The sequence below is a fragment of the Festucalex cinctus genome, chromosome 18, assembly GCF_051991245.1.
Source record: "Festucalex cinctus isolate MCC-2025b chromosome 18, RoL_Fcin_1.0, whole genome shotgun sequence".
Taxonomy (NCBI): domain Eukaryota; kingdom Metazoa; phylum Chordata; class Actinopteri; order Syngnathiformes; family Syngnathidae; genus Festucalex; species Festucalex cinctus.
The window spans coordinates 4835321-4855834 of record NC_135428.1 but is presented as its reverse complement, the minus strand read 5'-3'; the positions used below and the strand labels follow the sequence as shown (position 1 = coordinate 4855834).

The window sequence follows — 20514 nt, the reverse complement described above, 5'->3', positions numbered from 1 at the left end:
AAATACGAGGACTAGAACTTCATACTTGAGCCTCATTTTGTGTTTCACAACATACAGGCTTTGAATTTTAACACATGGAAACGCCGACTTCTGCAAACTAAATGCTTTGTGCTCTTAAAATGATTGATTTTTGTTGCCTCATATCATGGATGACCTGTATAACATCTGGTATCCTGATTAGTGATTTTTAGATGAATGACAATCGAAGACGCAGTTCCAATAGAGCTGAGAAATTTAATAATTGTAAAAGTGTGTCTTAACTGCCTACGAGGTATACACTTTGATGTGACAGTTTTGGCAGGTGAAGTTCCCGTTGACTGAAATGGTTTGAGTAGAAAGTTACATGTGCGACTGGACAAACATTTTCAAGACCTATTCTAGTAACGGAAGAAATGATGACATTATAATGTAATAATAATAATATCCAGTGACTTAGAAGGGAGGATTTCTTTCACAGTTACGGTCCTATTTTGTATTTACCCACAATACAACAATCAAAAAATTGAATGGCACGGAAACTATCCAAAAGCCTCAAACAAAAATACCTAACTGATCGAATAATAAACATTCTCTGCTTTCTGATATAAATCTTTCTAAATATTGCTTTTTTTTTTTTTTTTAAATGCACGCATGCAAACTGTTTGCTAATTACCATTAACAATAAAAAAATAAACCCATTCAGGCTGGAGACATCACTTAACTCAGAGATTTTGTGTAAGGAGTGATATTGCACTGCTTTAAAAATGAAACAAAAAAAAACAAACAAAAAAGAAAGATATCACACTGGAGTCTTACATCTCTCAGTACACCCACGAGACAGGCACCCACTGTGGAGTGGAGGTGACCTGCTCCAAGGCTTCTTCCACACGTTTCACACTCTCATCAACATCATTGTTGACTATGATCAAATCAAAGAAATGTCTGTAGGCCATCAGGATGGCGTCCGACTCCTTCTGGATCATCGTCAGGTTTTCCGTCTGGGATGACAGCATGCGGAAGATTAGCTTACTGGAGTCAAACATCCTTGCTGGTTATTCAAATAAAGATGTCTCACCTGAGAAGCTGTGTTGGTGGGTGCGATGAACACCATAAGAGGAGCAAAATCAGCAGTCCGCAAAACCTTCAGCGTCTGCGAAGAAATGGAGAAAATAACGAAAAAGGACTGCAGGCGGTTTTAAAAAATATGACCCATATGCAATACAAACCTGTGGTTCTACATCCAGCAGTGCAATTTTTCCCTGCTCGTGGATCTTCTTGATGGTCTCAATTTTGGTTCCAAACATACTTCCCTGGAAGCTGCCGTACTCGAGCAGCTCATTTTCCGAGATGCACTTGGTCATGGCGTCGTTGGAGATGAAATAATATTCCTGCCCGTTCTCCTCATCTTTACGTTGAGATCTGGTGGTGTCTGGACAAATTAAGAAAGAAATGTGATAAACAATCTTGTTTATTTTAAGAGTAGAAGTATTTGATCTTCTGTACTACTTACGTGATACAGGATAAGAAAATTTCTCCGGATATTTGGTCAGCAGTGAATTTTTAATGTGACTCCTCCCTACACCAGGGGCACCTAAAACACCACATTCAAAAAATACATTTCGTTTAAATCATATCCTACAATGGTGCATTGTATTTAAGGATGTCACAATAAGGGCAATATTATGATATTAAAACTGCCACAATATTGTCGTCGTCATGTTCACAATATTTAAAAGGAACACATTTGTTAAAAAAAAGGTCAGGTTGATTTCCAATTGTGCAGTTCTAGCACCCTCTGGTGGCTAGTTTATTAGTGCAATTTAATTTTCATTAGGAATGTTTTGGCCTTCTATGTTTAAAATCTCTGTTAATTGTCAGATGAAATTTGCTTGTGAAGCAATCAATGTGTGCTTGTATCAGCAAGTAAGAGCCTTTTTTTTTTTAGTATTAGAGCCCCCTTTTTTTATTGTTTTTATTTTTATTTTTTTTACAATATTGTGATCTTTTTTAAATATCGCCAACTCCCCCACAATATCGTGATAATTATCGTATCGTGACCTTGGTATTGTGATATCGTATTGTGATGTATTGGAAATTGCTCTTTTTTTCGTCGACTAAAATTAGATTAAAACTAAAATACACTCAGAAGACTAAATTATGACTAAAACGTTAATTCATTTTAGTCAAAATACTTGAACTAAAACTAAATAATTTTTTTGGGGTGAAAATAAACACTGGTACAAAGTACCACCAGAAGAATGAAACTTACCAATGAGCACCAGCGTTTTCCGTTTGAAAGCAGGGAGACGAACAACTTCCTCGTATGAAATCACATCCAATTGGTCAAAAACTGAAAGAACATTTTGGCTGTAAGAAAAGCAAACAATGGCAGGGAGGAAACAAGATCTCAGTGATCAACTCACTCGAGCTGTGCTTCGCCAGGTACTTGTCTTTGCACTTCTTTTTCTTTCCAAATGGGCTCCAGGACTGACTGTCTTTGGCTTTACTTTTACTTGCCACTCTCCTGCAGGGGGAAAACCAGTTTTGTTCAGTTTTCTAGTGTGATGAAGTAACAGGCACATAATCATGTTAAGGTTGATACCGTCACAAATGTGTTAACATGTGATACCATCAAATGTGCTCACACAAAAATGTTATAATAAATGCAAAAATGAGTACACACCCATAAAAGGTTCGCAAAACATAATTTTGGATTATTCCAACGAATAAGAATAAATGTTGGCACCAAAATGTGAGGTGTACTCATTCATGTTGAACGTGGCACTAAAACCTGTCAAAGTCATGCTCGATACTGTAACTGCGACAAAAACGTCACACAACCATTCTTGGAGCTCTGGCGACGGTATTAGTCCAGCGAAGTTTGCAGCACTGCTCTCTACTGTACCCTGCCACCAGTTGGGGTCCTGCTTGTTGATGATTTGAATGATGTCGCCAGTTTGGAAACGCAGGCCAGCCTCTTTGCACGGGATGAGTTCATCCGTGGAGGGGTCGTAGTTGAACTGGGCCCTCATGTACGTCTGCAAATCGAGAGGAGGATTTTTATGTGTTGCCAATTTATAATACATGTAATGGAACGTCTAATAGTTTGCCCATCCCATGAGGTTATTTAATTAGAAAAGTTTTGTAGTACAACATAAGTATTATTACAATCTGCAGACTGTCAAAGGTCATGTTAATGAAGGCTACTTTGTCATAATGGTTAGTCATTAATGAAAAAACATTTGCGGTCGATCCAGCTCACTCTGATAGGTGAAAACATAGATTAGTTAAAATCTAATTAAGGGTAACTGCCATTATGGAGCAAAAACAATGAAGTGTGTTTTAAAAAAAAAAAACAACAACTAAATTTGACATGAATTAAATGTTTAATGCAAAAATCTAATTTGGAACTGTTTTACAAGAAAAAAAATACAATGATAAAACCTATTATAATTTGTTTATTAAGAAATCCAATAATTGAACAGAAAATAGAGTTTTACTTTATAAATTAATTTCTTCTGACTTCCCAGAGAAGCGGAGTGAGCCGGATCAAATTTGTATACAAAAAGATGACTTCGGCGTGACATTCTACATTCACGTGCAAAATAATGAAACAACAAAAGTTCACTGAAATGGAAAGAGTCTGCATTAAAGCACTTCATGTTTAATAGTCATATAATGACAGGTGACATAATAAATGTGTTAAAAGGGGAAGCCAAGTCAAACGTTTTCTTGACAATATGTTCAATGCACTCCCACTAGTCTAAACACGGTATTGCATTTGTTGAATATGAATTAAGCCGCCATCTCAGGAGGCGGCCATTTTGCCACTTGCTGTCGACTGAAAATGACATCACAGTTGCCCATGGCTCAGGTAACCACCAATCACGATTCATACATTTTCTAAATTTAGTCACGTGATGTTATTCAGCTGAGCCATTATTGGTTGTTAATAACTTTTCAGTTGATCAGCAAGTGGCAAAATGGCCGCCACATGAGATTGGATGAAAACGTGTGAATTTTACTGCTTAATTCATATTCCACAAAAACAACGTATAGAACATAACAGAAAAAAAAAATCAGGGGGTTGGCTTCCTGTTTAAGCACTACTATGAATGAATAATATATTAGATGAAATATTATTATTAACAGTCCGTAGAGGGCTACTATTGTGTTTCACAGTCAAACTAACAAAGCTACACTACTTTTTTAGTCACCTTGGATTAAGTGAAGATTCACCTAGCAGGGAAAATGTATAGAAAAATAACAGTCGAACAGACAGCAAAGCATTAATTTGTTTGCTGTCACTCTACTGTTTTTCAGCAACTTTTCACACAGAGTAGGCCTAGTTGATGTATATGTTTGCTCGTACCTCACAGGCTTTGGAGCGACTCTTTTGGTTAGAAACAATCTTCATTGTGATTATTCCATTGGTTTCTTTCTATAAGGGAAAAAAATGGCACAGTTAAAATTGCCTTGGTGCATGTTAAGGGGGAGATGGGAAGTGTAATACTTGGTGTTAACATACCAAAATCTTTTGTAGCTGATCGACTGTTTGGTTAGTCACACTTTTCCCGTTGATTTCTGCTATCTCATCGCCTTCATGCAAGGATCCTGGGGGGGAAAAATGAAGAAATGTAATGTAATAATAGCATCAAATAATCTTCTATCCTAATTTGAATGTACAGAAAAGTGAAGTAAGCTTGAGAATAAGACAACCGTGTATCAAAATGTCATTGTAGCACGGTTCTAGCCACACCCCACTATAGCAGGTCAATGTTTGATTTATTACCTTGTCTGTGTATAAATCCTCCGTGCAATATTCTGGCCACTGTGCACCTTTGCTTGTCATTCATTTTCAGAGTGACGCCCTGCAGATGAAAGATAATATTGAATCCTGATGGCAAATTTGTGCATAAAAAAAATTGTCGATGTGCTGAAAATATAAAACGTACCATTGGCTCAGAAGGACTTTTGTCAAACACAACTTCTTTCATTTTGGTCAGCTCAGTGCAATTGGCGTATTTGGCACTTCCGTTGGTATACACCTCAGCACCTTTATTCTCATACGTTTGCATAGCTACCTGCTAAAACAAAAATCAGAGAGATTATTTATTATCAACATAATTAAAAGGACATTGTGTAAAATGCTTTCTATAGCCAGGGAAAGCCTTTTGCTAATTGCTAGCGTTACATTTGCGGTTTCAACACGTTCCCGGTTAAAAATTAACCCGGCATTATAACACTTCATTAAACACATGCAACGATGTGGTCCAACAGGTTCGTGTGGTCATGGATACCACCAGTGTCATCAAGGGATCCCGTCAGAAGAGGTCAGACAACAGCAGTAAAAGCCAGATTACATTAACTGTCTTGGACGACTATTTCAAATAAGTCATCTTTAACGCATCTTTTCATAATGATAAATAATACATTGCAAAGGTGAGGCCAGACATGACTAAAGACAAAAGACTAAAAACGGGAAATTCCTCTCTTTTTTTGTTTTTTTTTGAAGGATAAACAATAAGTCCTTGAATCAAAAACGATGAAAATCTATTATTTATTCAAGTCCAGAAATGCATTTTTCCCCTTTATGCCATGCAAGTATGCCCCCTAGGGGTGCTGAGCAGAACAGGGAATGACATAAGAGTTATTGGGTTGGACATTTCATACAAGGTCATGAAATAATTTCCACAAACACATCATAGGACTCACACAACGGTACATAAATTAGTATGCTGCTACCAGATTGTTCAATAAGGTGACATCAAGTGTTGACTGAGTGCTGGGAGTCGTGGAAGTGCACGTCCACGCAACGTGATACTTATTTACCGGCCTTGTGCTATTTGGGTTTAACAGAAGGGCGTCAGGGGAAAATATTTGAGCACACCAGGAGATTAAATGACACTGTGAGTTCCCAAACGTGATACCGGTCTTCAACTGTGTGGTGTGAATAAGCAAGAACACGTGGAAGCCACAAAAACTTAGAGGAATGTTTTGTAGTTTTTCTGCAGAGAGGGGTGAGAGAGGTCTTTTTAAATGGCAGTGTTGGGTGTGGCAAAAAGCATTAGGACAAACAACCAGCTACTTGAATAGGGAAACGGGAAGTGTTCCTTGACCCATCTAATTTACATGAAAGACTGAATTAAGCATGTAACAGAAGTAGTTTGACATAAAACAGATTTACATTTAAGATGAATAATAATTGCTAATGATGTCTTTTTTTTTTTTTTTTTTTTTTTTACAGATTTCTAGGAGTTCGGAATCAATATTTGGCCAAATGAGAGTTTGGGTCTTATTTAAGATGGCATAATAGATCTATTGGACTAAACGACTATATAGTTCTAATGTTCCAACTAATCTACCTACATTGGTGTACTTGCCAAAATCTTAAAAAATATTGCTTAGTTGACTTTTTGTTGTTTCCCAATGTGACCCTTGATCAACAATAAACTCAGCAGTCTCCACTGTCTCCCCACTCACTAAATCAGCATTAAGCAGGAGACCAAAGTGCTGAGGTCAGGAAAAAAAAGAAAAGAAAAAAAAAAAAAAAGTTTCCTTTCTTTGTCACGTCCTTCACTGCTGAGTTGACAGTTTCAATCTGTTTTAACACATTGTTTAACTATTTGTTCACGTTTCCCAGTTGTCCAAGACTTTGCACCATAATCTATTTTAAAATCAAGTTGTGCAGTACGTCATGAACAGAAAGCTGTGATGCAGTAAACAACCAGAATAGCCTCAAGAAATCTGCGCAAAACACTGCAATGCTGTAAACTTCATTTAACAACCAAAGCATGGCGATGTGATCACACAAATAAAAAACAGATTACTCATGGAAGAATCTTGTTTACCCCCTCAGCTGTTACATGATTTCCATGTATATTTTTGGGAGGTGAATGCAGAAGTGGGAAAAGCCTGAACCATGTGATCCATTCAGGCTGAGTGGGCAACACGATGAGGTAACTCAGCTTTCAACATTGTCCCCTTTAACTTTTTTATGAGCCATTAAGTATTCAATTCTACTGCACACAACACGATTTCATTTCTAATAAATATACGAAAACAAAACCGTTTCCTCTCCTTTTCCCCCCCAAGACAAAACAACGGTCATGTGCTACCTCGCGTCCCCCCGGAAGCAAACAGAAAAATCCGAGCATTTAAAAGATTAAAGGTAAAAGCAACAACTTACCTTGTCAGGCTTTGGTTTGTTTTGGAGAAGCTGCTCTAGGTAGAGATCGGAGAGGGCTGTCCGGACAGAGTCCACGGGCTCCAATATGACAGCAGGTTCGTTTTTATTGGATTTTAGCGTCATCTTTCCGGTGGAAAGAATTAAAAAAAACACACACAGTGAACCCGATTTGCCTCCCCCCTATGCAAGGTCCGCGAGAGGCTGTCTAACAAAAAAAATGCTGCGAGATAGGAAACTGTTGATAACAAATGCTGATGATAAAGTGTCACTGAGATAAAGGTCCAAGGTTCTGATCGGTTGCAGGTGATCTAAATGAGATCCACTGCGGGGACACCGCTGACTGAGCAAGTAAACAAGGGCAGGCTCGTGGTGCCTTCACGTGCCTACCACAAGATCCAAAATATGAGCGTTCACTGAAACCCCTTGTAAAATTGTTTATTTCAAGAAGTGGAAGTTAAATGGAACGTATACAGTCTCATTTCTGTTGGAAGTGTGTTTTAATGTTTCATATTAATGCTGTTCTGTGTTTGCATATAGACACACATGCTTGTATTAGACATCTTCCAGAACAGGGATCGGCAACTAAAATAATAATAATTATCAGTAAAAAACAGGATCCCCCAATGGTGCCTAGTCAAGTATTCGGGGTGCACTGTAATAGAGGAAATCCTTCTTTGATTCGTATTGCTTTTGGTTTGTGCTTTGTTTTTGTTTTTACTGCTGTGATCAATTTAATCTCGTGAGAGGTATATCAATACTTATTTTCATTATAACAGAACATTAATGCAGTGTAAGCCTAAAGCACCATAAACATACAGAATCTGCATTAGATTTCCTAAAATTGGAAAGGGGTACATAATGAAATGGGCAGTGAGTGGAGTTCGCATCACCGTCTTCGCTCACGACATATAAACATTAAAAATCCGAAAGAACCTGAAGGCAGCACGCCGCTGCGGTCCTTTTCAGGAAGGGAAGTCCATCCAGGCAAAAAAAAAAGAAAGAAAAGCCTCACAAACAGGGCCGGCCATAATGCAACGTTGTCTGGAATGGATGCTACTTTAAAGACGAAGATATACAGCATGACAACAAACAATATTGCAGAATGTATACAAACACGGATGGGGTTGACTTAATCTTCTGGTTTACTAAGTACTGATACAAAACAGTGACATCTTGTGGTCAACATGATCACTACTGCATTACTATTCCAACTACCTGTATGTCCATTTAAATATGCTTGTGTGTGGTCCGCAAAATTAATAAACAGAAAGTCTACTGTTTTATGGCATCAAAATAAGATCAGGTATGTGTTTTTAAATTTTGCCCTTACGACTGACTTACGCAACAACAACAAAAACCGCTCGATTTATGTTTCTGCGAACTGCTAACCATTCACGATGAGAACCGTTAGCTTTCGCTACACGTGTAAAAGGGAAAAGTGTTTAATAATTAATCCAGGCCATCTTTCACACGCAGATCCACCCAATGTAATAAGAAACGCGCTTTGATGAAAGCAAATAGCGCGAGAGAGCGGATCTGCTGTTACGTAACACTTGGGTCAGCGCTGCTTGGTGACTCCGCAGTGGCTCGCTTGCGTCTAAAATTCTGAAAAGCGGCCTTTAAAGTAAGAGAGGTCCATTTTTTGAGAGGTATTGGACATGATCGGGACGCTTAGCAGGCAAGTACGAGCTGTTGCCACGCACACACAGCGCCTCTCCGCAATAAACGGGACTACATGGATACACAGGAAGCAAGTCCGCGGTTACGCTCATCCGCCAGCAAATCTGCACTTACTTGAAAACTGTCTGGGTAAATTGTGGGATATCGGACCACTCTTTGAATAGACGAAACATGCTGTTAATGCGCTCGTTCCGTATGCATGTCTACCAGAGGTCCACTACAGAGGGACTCGGATGCATTTGGACTACGTGTGGTTGAGGGATCACTGCCGCTCGGGCTCGTCGTTCAACTTCAAAACAAACCAGAGGAACTTGGACACCGGAAGTATTGACCTCAACATTCGCCCTGAACACATCCAAGTGCAAGATGAGCACCTCGTCATCACTTGTAAGTCACTTGGTTACACTCTTACAGCAAAAAAAAAAAAAAAAAAGTCACTTGGTTACAATATAGGCAACCACACTTGCGCAATTTAATAAAACGTAAGGCAAAAGTGCGTTTAAAACGGCATAAAAAAAAAGATACAGACTTCCCTCGCTATAATGCGGTTCACTTTTCGCGGTCTCGCTGTATCGCGGATTTTTTTTTTAAGTGCAATTTTGCATATATATTTTTTTTTACAGTAATATACCCATTTTATAAAATTTATGAAGGTTTGAACATTGTCAATGTTTGAACAAGAGAGAAATGTGAGAACATGTAAATGCCTCAATGAGAAAAGTGTATAAATTGTGCGGTCGGGGATTTTAGAGCCTTAAAACATTTATAAGAGTTGTAAAACACAAAGCTAACTACTTCGCGGATTTCATTTATTGCGGGTATTTTTTTGGAACCTAACCCCAGCGGAAAACGAGGGAACACTGTACATAAAACTTTATGAGCTTCATGTCAAATCACAACAGGTTCTGTTGAATGCAATTTTACGCGGAGAACAGAGGGATGAAGAAACGAGACATCCAGGATAAGTGACAAAAGAGAGGCTTGAGTTGGAGAGCTAGTCAACCATGAATTAATCTGCAGGTACATCAGATCAGGTTGAACAGGTGTGACTGTTCCATCTGTAAATAATCCTGGTCACCCAAGGCAGCAAGTTTTAATTAAATGGAGAAGATGCGTGCCATGTTGACAATGTCATTCAAAATGTGCAACACCTGCTCATAGGTGAAACATAAAAAGGAAATAGGCTACTACTGGATTGGGAGCAAAACGGGTAACACTTCTGTACACAACTTTTCAGGTCCATAACAAAAAAATGCACTTATAAAAGGTAAAACAAGTAAGAGCCGTGCTACGGATTTTTACAAGTTCTTTGACTATTCATGAGGTGAGGTGGACTTTCTCCTTTGTTGAGTTGTATTATTTAATGGTTCACCTGGTACAGTCATCCTTGAGGTAATGGTATATTGCCCGTTATTGTTTAAACTATATAATACCAAACATGCATGTCTGCCAAGAAGTAATTGTTTACCCAAGGTTAGACATCCACCAGTTCAAAAGTGTCGATCGGTAAATGTAGGTACAGTATATTTAGTATACAGTGTTCCCTCGTTTTCCGCTAGGGTCAGGTTCCAAAAAATACTCGCAATAAATGAAATTCGTGAAGTACATAAATCCGTTAAAACGTTCAATAAATGTTCAAACCTTCATAAATTTTATAAAATAGGTACATTACTGTAATAAAAAAAAAATAAAAAAAAATGCATGCATATTCGCACCAAAAAAAAAAAAAAGCGCAAAACAGCGAGACCGTAAAAAATGAACCATGTTATAGTGAGGGAATCAAGTGTCCACGGCGCCCACAAAATTCATGTTTCTAACTGCATCACAGATGTGAACATATGTTGATATTTTTGTTGAGCATAGTTACACTTTACAGTGTAAATCATTTTCACTGGATTAGGACTGTATGCATTTTCAATTCCTCTTTTAGAATGTTTTATTTGCCAAATTTAAATAAAATACGACTGCTTTTGGCCAATTTACATCAGGCAATTTCAACGCATACAGTACAGTACAGTTTAGAAACTCTTTTAAACCTTATAGCAGAGTTACATCTTCAAAATGATCTGAAAAATGTGAAAGTGAAAAATTAGAAGTGTCCCAAAGCCACTTTCAGTTTCACACAGTATCAGCGGATATCTCCTCTGCTTTTTTCTCTTTCTTTTTTTTCAAATCTAGGGCCTGGTGGTCACACATCTAAATACAGCCTTAGCTGGCTAGCTGAGAACAGCTATGAGGGGAAGAAGCAGAGCACCGTACAGCCACGCATCCTTTGGAACGCAGACATCTATAATAACGCACACGTTCCCTCCTCCAAATGGGACACGTTCATGAGCAGCGACGAGGAACTCAAGAAGTTTCTGCAGAACTATCTTCTCTACGGGATCGCTTTTGTTGACGATGTCCCGGCCACAGTTGAAGCCACAGAAGCCGTCACTCAGAGAGTTAGTCTTATCAGGTATAACTTGTATTTTCTATACTTTCACGGAATTTCAGTTGAAATGGCGCATCGTTCCCAAAATGCACGTGTTGTCGTTACTGATCCGAAAGGGAGACGACATACGGAAGAATGTGGTGCTTCACTTCAGATTTTTCCCGAGGCGATACTGCTTACAGCCAGCTGGCTCTTGACCGCCACACAGACGCATCTTATTTTCACGAACCATGTGGGTAGGTACGAGGGGGAAAATGTCTTCCCAAAGGCGCAGTTATGTGATATTGTCAATGTCTGCTGCTTTTTTTTTTTTTTTTTTTTAATTTCTCAACAGAATTCAGGTTTTTCACTGTCTCAAGCATGAGGGTACTGGAGGAAGGAATCTGCTTGTGGATGGTTTCTATGCCGCTGAAGCTATTCGACTGCAATCAACTGAACATTTTGAACTGCTTTCGCATGTTCCACTCAGGCACGAATATGTTGAAAGCACTGGAAAACACCAAAACCACATGATAGGCATTGGCCCTGTTTTGAATACCTATCCTTGGAACAATGAAGTTTACATGATTCGGTATGTTGATGATATTACGGTATTTTCAATTGATAGCAGTCATTTCCTACGGAAGCGTAGAGCTGCCAATGTGGAGTAAACATTTTTGGCTGGCGAGTATGTTCGAACATACTCGCAAATATGTTCGAGCATACTTGCAAATATGTTCGAACATATTGCAAATATGTTGGAACATAAGGAAATATGTTGGAACATACTCGCAAATACGTTGGAACATACTCGCAAATACGTTCGAACATAGTCGCAAATACGTTCGAACATACTCGCAAATAAGTTCGAACATACTCGTAAATACGTTCGAACATAGTCGCAAATACGTTCAAACATACTCGCAAATACATTTGAACTTAGTCGCAAATACGTTCGAACATACTCGCAAATACGTTCGAAAATACTCGCAAATACGTTCGAAAATACTCGCAAATACGTTCGAACATACTCGCAAATACGTTCGAACATAGTCGCAAATACGTTCGAACATAGTCGCAAATACGTTCGAACATACTCGCAAATACGTTCGAACATACAAATACGTTCGAACATAGTCGCAAATACGTTCGAACATACTCGCAAATACGTTCGAACATAGTCGCAAATACGTTCGAACATACTCGCAAATACGTTCGGACATAGTCGCAAATACGTTCGAACATACTCGCAAATACGTTCGAACATACTCGCAAATACGTTCGAACATACTCGCAAATACGTTCGAACATACTCGCAAATACGTTCGAACATACTCGCTAATATGTTGCTTTCCTTCCTAACAGGTACAACAACTACGACCGATCAGTGATAAACACGATCCCTCACGATGTTGTTCGCCGCTGGTATGTGGCTCATCGAGAGTTGACCAAAGAACTCAGACGACCAGAGAACGAGCTGTGGGTCAAACTCACGCCAGGAAAAGTAAGTCATTTGTCAAGTAACATCAATTTCACAATTTTTCCTAATGTATGGAATGTTTTATGCCAGGGGTGTCAAACTCATGTTAGCTCAGGGGCCACATGGAGGAAAATATATTACCAAGTGGGCCACATCGGTAAAATAACGGTATATAACTTAAAAAAAAAAAAAAAGTAATTTACACGCAGATTTGTGGACAAGCCCTAAAATTACGGCGCTCAAATGTAATCATGTTGTTCCAAAAAAATAACACAAATGCAAATGGAACGTGGCAACACTTTGCTGGTATACATTCCGGTGTGTTAAATCGAACTGTTTTGCATATATATATATATATATATATATATATATATATATATATATATATATATATATATATATATATATATTGTTCCCACTTCCCAGAGTGCATTGCATGGCGAATGAAATTACAAATTTTATATATTTTGATTGTGGCCGGCTGATGAATTAGTCCGACAATACCATTTTTAAAAAAATGTATTTATTTTTTTTAACTTTACAAAATCAATCATCTCGCGGGCCGGATTAAACCCCTTTGCGGGCCTGATCCGGCCCACCGGCCGTATGTTTGACACCCTTGTTTTATGCAATGCAAATTGAACGTTTCTATTCCTTTCACTTCAGGTCATCTTTATTGACAACTGGCGGGTCATGCATGGCAGGGAGGCTTTCACTGGCGTGAGGCAACTCTGTGGATGTTACCTGAACAGAGATGACGTTCTGAGCAATGCACGGGCTTTTGGACTTCAGGCATAGCAGGATATACTGTAACATACACATGCTTATGTATGTTTGTATACAAAAAAAACATGATTTGAATGTGATAATTGGTTTTGATTTAAAAGATGTGATTGTAAATCAAATGTTCCACTTTATATTCTCAACAAGAAATCTCAACAAAGCTTTTGAATATTGTTGTCTTTGCATGCCTTGGTAGTGTTGGTAGCTGAATAGAGTGGGCGAATGATGCCCCCTGCTGGTTGTAATTGTGGCCTATAAAGTACAAGTGTCCTTTTGAAAGTAAGGGAGCGAATATTCTTTTTGATGCCAGACATATATTCTTTGTTTTACTGTACAGTATTTGTTGTATGTGCAAATTCTATGAAGGGCTAATCCTTCCTGACATTCATGTGTTAATAATTTACATATTGTGAAAACAGACTTTTTGATACATAATGCATTTTCGAAAAAAAGAGATCAAATTGTGTGTCCAGTGTTTATGTCTGTGTTGCCTTACGTGTTGACACTAGCAAACAATTTCACTCGGGGACATTTGCATGCAGAAGAGAGCACAAAGATGCAGTCACAGTCCAACTCTTATTTCCATCATCGGCTATGAGGAGACTGCTGTAGTAACCATGGAAACTGCCGAGCCTACTGAGGCCCGCATTGTTGTCCTGGTAACTCAGTGAATGAAAGCATTCAAACTGGATGTACTTCTAAAATCAGGGCATACAAGGTGACCATTTTGATCAATAATAATTGCGCGTGATGACGTTGCCTTTGGTGAGAAAAGGAATTCAAAAAGACTTCACAAGCAATAACTGACTGTGGGGGTGGGGGCGGTGGGGTTGGGCAGGTGGAAAGGGCAAATGAGGAAACACAATACAATACCGACAGTGACGAGAAATGTAAATATTCAACTCTGAAGAATAATGATTTACTTATTCATTCAGATTCCTATTTCCAGGAAGCTTTACTTTTGCTCTTTAAAACACAATTATGATGGGTGCCGCATTGTTTTGTTTTAACATGTTCATTACAATTATACTTGACTGACTTAGATTTAGACTTAGACTTGACTTCATTGATCCCTTTGGGATGGCTCCCTCTGGGAAATTTACATTTCTAGCAGCAATAAGAACAGATAATAAAATAAAAAAATAATTCAATCAATCAATAAATAAGGTTATTACACCAGAGATTGAATTAATGATAATAATAATAATAATAATAATAATAATAATAATAAATACAAATTCAATCAATAAATAAGGTTATTACACCAGAGATTGAATTAATAATAACAATAATAACAATAATAATAATAATAATAATAATAATAATAATGAAAAAATAAAAATTCATTCAATCAATAAAAAAATAAAAATAAATTAACAGTAGTTCCACATCTCAACTAAACTTTACAGAGCACTAAAAACAACACATCGGAAACACAGTGTTGTATAAATAGTAATACCAATTGAAAATATAACAAACTAAAACAAACCAATAACAATGTTAAAAATACTAAAGCAAATCAGAGACCAAAGCAATTGTATACAAGGTTATTATAGTTCACGAAAACTAGCCAACATTTCAAATAGAAAAACAAAATCACAAACAAAATATAAAAAATGCTTTTTGTTTTTTTTATGCTGCACAAAATGGAATAAGTTGCCAACAATTTTTCTTTCACATTCCTTTGATTAAGATCTTTTAAACATTGTAAAAATGAATTTCACGAGGCGGTTCTTTTGTAATTTTGGAAATCTGACTTTTATTTCTTTCTACACACCAATATGCCCCATTTTACTGTATGTTTTTATTGTCCCATTTCAAGTCTCATTTCATTCCAAACAACTATGCTTTCCAGTGAATATTGCTTTTCGTTAAACTGTTTATGGTTATTGATTTATTCTAAAGGTCTCTAATAAAATTCCACCCTTCGCATACTTAATGCCACCAGGTGGCCGCTGAAACCTCTCATTAGGTCATTATTTTGTGTTATTTTGGAAAAACATGCACCGTAAACAGGTACTGTAAATAACTAGACCAACTTTAGCTACAAATCAGAATTGTGAATTCACATTCCCAATTCCGTGTTTTCCATGAAGATGTCTCCATGGCAACAAGATGATATGCTAGGACACTCTGACAGGCGTGCACACTATCCTGTCATATGCAGGTACATTTAACTGAAACACGTTAAAACCTGCATTACATATATAACAGATTGTCCACTGAAATGGAAACATTTTCAAGAGTACAATTTTTTTTTTTCCTTCCAGTAAATGCACCGTTTTGCACATGTAGATGTTACACAGCAAGTGAAGGCCACAACATTGTGAAACTGATTACCCGCAGATGTAATTTATTTTCAGCTCATAACTTTACCTTGCTTGTCAGTCCGGGTCATGGCTGGTGGTAAAGGAATTAATGTCATTTCATCTCCACCTGGCCTTTATTAGTGGCCTCAAGCTCCTGAAAGTTAAAGCGCTGCATCGTGGTGCCGCTTATTGCCGGGGGAGGGAATCACTCCCCGGTGATGCATACTTATTAATAAAGTAAGTTTCACCTTCGTCATTTTCACTCACGCCGCATGGAAGCCTGCTGATGGATGGTGGGAGGGGGCGAATCACACAAGATTAATCGTCTATAGTTAGCAGACGGTAACAAAGGTGATTAATGGTGTGAAAAATGTTGGTCAGGGGTGAGTGGAGGGGCTAGATTGGGAGACTGGACAAGCGGAGGGAGGCTTGTATAGCTCGTTATGTACTACAATACTTCACCTGCGTGATAGGTGAGCAAGTTTGGTCGTGTCCTTGGTTCAGCACCAGCACAGGTTGACCAAGAAAACGTGATATTTGAATCACGGCGTTTCCTACTAACCCAGGGGTGTTCAAATTACGGCCCGGGGGCCATTTGCTGCCCGCCATACATTTTTTGGCGGCCCGCGGCAAATACTAAAAATAATTTTTCAATGCTGTTTAAAAAAAAAAAGAAAAAAAAAAGAGGGTGGATTAAAAAATTCTAGCTATGCAAAGACACAAATTTGCAGCTAATAATTCTCAGAAATCAAAATAGTTTCATCCACTTGTTGCTTAGTGTCAAGGTCCAATTTGTGAAAACATCACATTAGATTAATGGTTCTTAAGTGTGGTCAGTTGACGACCGATTGTTCTTGTTGTGGTTCAGAATGTCAAGTTGGGATTCAGCTGCTGCTCAGTGGAGAGGCGTATCTATTATAGTGGCACACAGGGGTCACTATTTGCCTTGTGACTGTTAGTAGTTTTCAATAAGTAACTGCACATGATATCAACAATTTAGAATTGCTTCATTGATTTTTTACCAAGTTTAACTCATTCACTGCCATTGACGGAAAAAGACGTCAAATGATGCATTTTTTGCTGGTGTGGCAATGAATGTGTTAATAAATAACTAAAAAATAATAATAAAATAAAAGTGGCCCTTGCAGCTTTCTATTTTTCTGTATGTGGCCCTCAGAGGAAAAAGTTTGGACACCCCTGTACTAACCAGTACAGTGCAATAGATGGCTTTAATAATGAATACATGCATGAATGATTTTCCTCCCGCCTCCCAGCATGCCCTGCTGGACCACAGCAGTCTCTCGGGTTACTACTGCGGAGTAGAATTGAGAGCCGATGATAAATTGGGCCTGCAGCATGTGCTCGGCTGTCTGCGAAGAGCTGGTGGGCCCGCAGCCGTCTCCTTCTCAACCGCGAGTGCTGCTTTCAGTGCAATTCCTCCACACAGACTCATTCATCCACCCACCACCATGCGTTGTTTTCCCCGTCAGCAGCCTGTGAGGAGGAGTGAATCAGCACTTTGGTCGGCACTGCAGGAGTGATAACACATGGCGGCTACTTTACACCATTTCGTAGAGAATATTTGTAATATGAACTTCCACAATAGCTGATGGTCAAGTAGTTACTGATTTCTGCTTTCTAGACAGATGCTGGACTGTAAAACAGATGCTTTTTTTTTTTTTTTTTTTTTTTTGAAGGAACAAAGGATGCAGTTCACAAGAAAGCCAGCAGATGCCAGAAGAGGCTTTTAGATTGAGAGAAGTACGCGTGCGCGTGCGCGCGAGTGTCACACAGAAGGCGAGGGTGCTGATGGCAGCTGATGAACAAATGCTGATTCCCTTGATCCCCCAAAACACAGGGCGACCACCTAACGCGACTGCGCAGTTTCTACGCCTGCAAAAAAAAAAAAAAAAAAAAAAAAGCTTTGACAAATCCTCACAAAGTCACACTCGGTCGTGTGAAACATCATCCGACTTGCGCAGGTAGCCCCACTGTGAGCGAATGCGGTGACACTGAACTATCATCTCGCATCGGCGTCAAAGTGTATATAGCATGCAGTCATGCTTCCTTGACGACTGACACAATTGTGCAACTAAATCTTATGAAAAAGTGGAACACTGGCAAGTTAAAGGGACAGTTCGGATTTTTTGACATGAATCATGAATGTGTGCGATGATCACTAACTTACGCCGCACAGTGATACGAACAAACAGAAAAGTAGTGCCTGGCGGTAATGGCGTCTGACTTTATTTGTTTTTTCCAGAAAGGAGTTTAGTGATGCAAAATGTATCACTCTTTTGAACACAAATTGTTTTTAGAAGGAAAAACTCTTTATTTAAGGTGACCCCAGCCAACTTGCTGGACTATTTTCCTCTCGTCCAACACCGGACCAGAACTCGTGTCCACAGAACGCTATCAGGGGTAAGTCAGTGCTGATCGCACACACTGAAGGTGTGAAATCCGAACTGTCCCTTTAAGCGCAGGATCTGATTCTTTTGTCAAGTGAGAAATTCAGTTCACTGTTGCTATAGGTGACAGAGAATGGATTGTATGGAGGAGAGCAGGGAACAGTGTTTGTGTTGCATCAGTATTGCGTTTGTAACTTTCTTATACTGCTTGCGGTTAATTAAAAAGCATAAAGCACAAAATAATTGCCTCTCAATGCCACATACTGAACATTTCCAAGTGGTCGATTTAGCTTACATCTGTGATCTGTGCTAACAATGTTTGTTGCATGCAGTGAGCTGAAAAGGGATTAGGCAATGGTTTGTTAGATAATAGATGCTGGATGGTGCAGGAGCTTAACTGCTGGGTCACAAACAACCCAATTTGGGTCAAAAAATCGGACCGACCCGCTAACTTGGGTCAAGTTGACCCATCTTTCTGTGTTGTTTTGTTGAAAACAAACCTCCCAGCAATGAGTTGCTTTGTCTAAAACAGCCCAAAGTTAGGTCGGTCCAATTTCTAATCGATTTTTTTTAAGCAGAAAAATGACAACACAAATCAATATCAAACACGGTTTTTACAGCACAGTACATCTTTTTAGTTTTAACTTAATTTTATGAATTATTATGAAATTACTGTATCAATGACTAAAAGATGCAGCCATATTTGTAATTATTTTAACATTTTTTTTCCCACTTTTATAGAGTATGAAAACTTAGAAAAACATTTTATTGCACATTTTATTGTACATTTGAACAGATATAAAGTTTGCGATTAATCGGGATTGAATTAGTGCAATTAATTACGATTACAAATTTTAATCTCTTGACACTCCTAATTTGAATATATTGAAAGGTAGCCTGACAAATACAAGTCTGAACACTTTAATGACCTTTTTAAAGGTCCTAATATTATTCCAATATTATTCTGTGGGTCACCTCTCGTGTCTTGGTTCAGTCAGTCATTAATCAATGAAGACTACTAAACAAGGCCAAGTAAACAAACCAGAATTCCAAGTCACTAAGCCGAACCGCTGCCACTTTCTGTTCCTTCAACACAGGAACAGCCATCACTTCCTGACCCATGTTAATGCATCTTTTCAATATTTGATGTTGTTATATGGAGTACTGACCATTGAACACAGAAATGGAAAGCACATTCCATGGCGCTGCTTCAGTGGCCGTGTATCCAGCTGCTGAACAGCAGGCATGCGTTCCAAGTTCGGAAAGAGCCTACCTGTGCAAACAAAGACAAGGTATAGGCAAATTCATCATCAGCAGCAGCAAACTCGCTTCCTTTATCGTTCATTGTCAACATTGGAAGAATCAAACATTTCAATTAGTGCATGATGTGGTTCATATGTTACAGGGGGAATTATGTCATCATCTTGATAGAATAAAGAGGATTTTTTTTTTTTTTTATTAATACAAGTTGGAAATTATTTATACAGCCTCGGTCCTCTAAAGGTGAACTCACTTAGCAGCGTAATCAACTGTCCAAGTTCCCTGTACCGGCCCCCGTGAGTAAATTAAAAGAAATCAATTAGATGACTCTAAGCTGAACATTAAATCTGCCTCGTGTCTTGTGGAGGACTTGCAATGTGACAGTAGGAGGTTCAGGGCACAAAAATCATTTTTTGACATAGTAGTAAAATTATATTACTCGTTTTTAGGGCCTCAATATCCCGTCTTTTCTTTTAAGTATCTATAGGTGACTAGTTCAAATAAATTGCATTTCACAGACAGTTGTTAAAGCGGATAGCAGACAAAGTAGTGATGTACTATAAATTTGGACATTAACTCATTCACTCCCAGCCATTTTCACGAAAGCAACCCACTTTGCCCCCCCAGCCGTTTAACTGGATTTTGACCGTTTTTGCAAGGCCCACAAATTATTGTGAACTATTGCTATAAAAACATGGAACCTACCAAGAGAAAGATTAGCATATCTTCATTCACCAGGAAGAAAAAGTATATTTGTATCTGTTTCACTTTTGCAGCAATTAGCATTAGAATATAGCCAAGTTTCACCAATATTCACATTCCTGGTGAAAACGCTAACAAAAAAAACTTGTTGCTACATTGCCCTGGCTAATCTCTTATACTCTGCTGCCACCTGCTGGCCATTTTGTAAAATAACTACCATTGCTTTAAGCCACCTCTTCATGTCAGAGGCTACATCAAAGCCTTCTGTATGCTCTTGCATTAACAAAAAAACAAAAACAAAAAACAAAAAA

At 38.4% G+C, this 20514-nt stretch overlaps 2 protein-coding genes across 7 annotated transcripts; one reads left to right on the top strand and one right to left on the bottom strand.

The window, feature by feature from the left end:
- Positions 1 to 214: 214 nt before the first annotated feature.
- Positions 215 to 9162, bottom strand: mpp1 (MAGUK p55 scaffold protein 1). 4 transcript variants are annotated; one of them, XM_077505030.1, is made up of 13 exons: positions 8963 to 9162; positions 7169 to 7291; positions 4935 to 5063; positions 4772 to 4850; positions 4508 to 4593; positions 4352 to 4420; positions 2821 to 3017; positions 2403 to 2503; positions 2249 to 2329; positions 1490 to 1570; positions 1206 to 1408; positions 1055 to 1129; positions 215 to 977 (listed from the first exon to the last, which is right to left on the bottom strand). In XM_077505030.1, the coding sequence occupies exons 2-13, from the start codon at positions 7289 to 7291 to the stop codon at positions 801 to 803; spliced, it is 1401 nt and encodes a 466-aa protein (XP_077361156.1). In that variant the 5' UTR covers positions 8963 to 9162; the 3' UTR covers positions 215 to 800. The 4 variants fall into 4 exon arrangements, with proteins under 4 accessions (XP_077361156.1, XP_077361154.1, XP_077361155.1 ...); XM_077505028.1 differs by having other exon boundaries at positions 4935 to 5066; positions 8963 to 9160; XM_077505029.1 differs by lacking the exon at positions 8963 to 9162 and having other exon boundaries at positions 7169 to 8066.
- Positions 8328 to 13990, top strand: tmlhe (trimethyllysine hydroxylase, epsilon). 3 transcript variants are annotated; one of them, XM_077505032.1, is made up of 7 exons: positions 8328 to 8471; positions 9059 to 9235; positions 11027 to 11306; positions 11399 to 11518; positions 11617 to 11853; positions 12627 to 12765; positions 13408 to 13990. In XM_077505032.1, exons 2-7 carry the CDS (start codon positions 9082 to 9084, stop codon positions 13537 to 13539), a joined length of 1062 nt encoding a protein of 353 aa, XP_077361158.1. In that variant the 5' UTR covers positions 8328 to 8471; positions 9059 to 9081; the 3' UTR covers positions 13540 to 13990. The 3 variants fall into 3 exon arrangements, with proteins under 3 accessions (XP_077361158.1, XP_077361157.1, XP_077361159.1); XM_077505031.1 differs by lacking the exon at positions 8328 to 8471 and adding an exon at positions 8703 to 8977; XM_077505033.1 differs by lacking the exons at positions 8328 to 8471; positions 11617 to 11853 and adding an exon at positions 8703 to 8977.
- The last annotated feature ends 6524 nt before the right edge of the window (positions 13991 to 20514 follow it).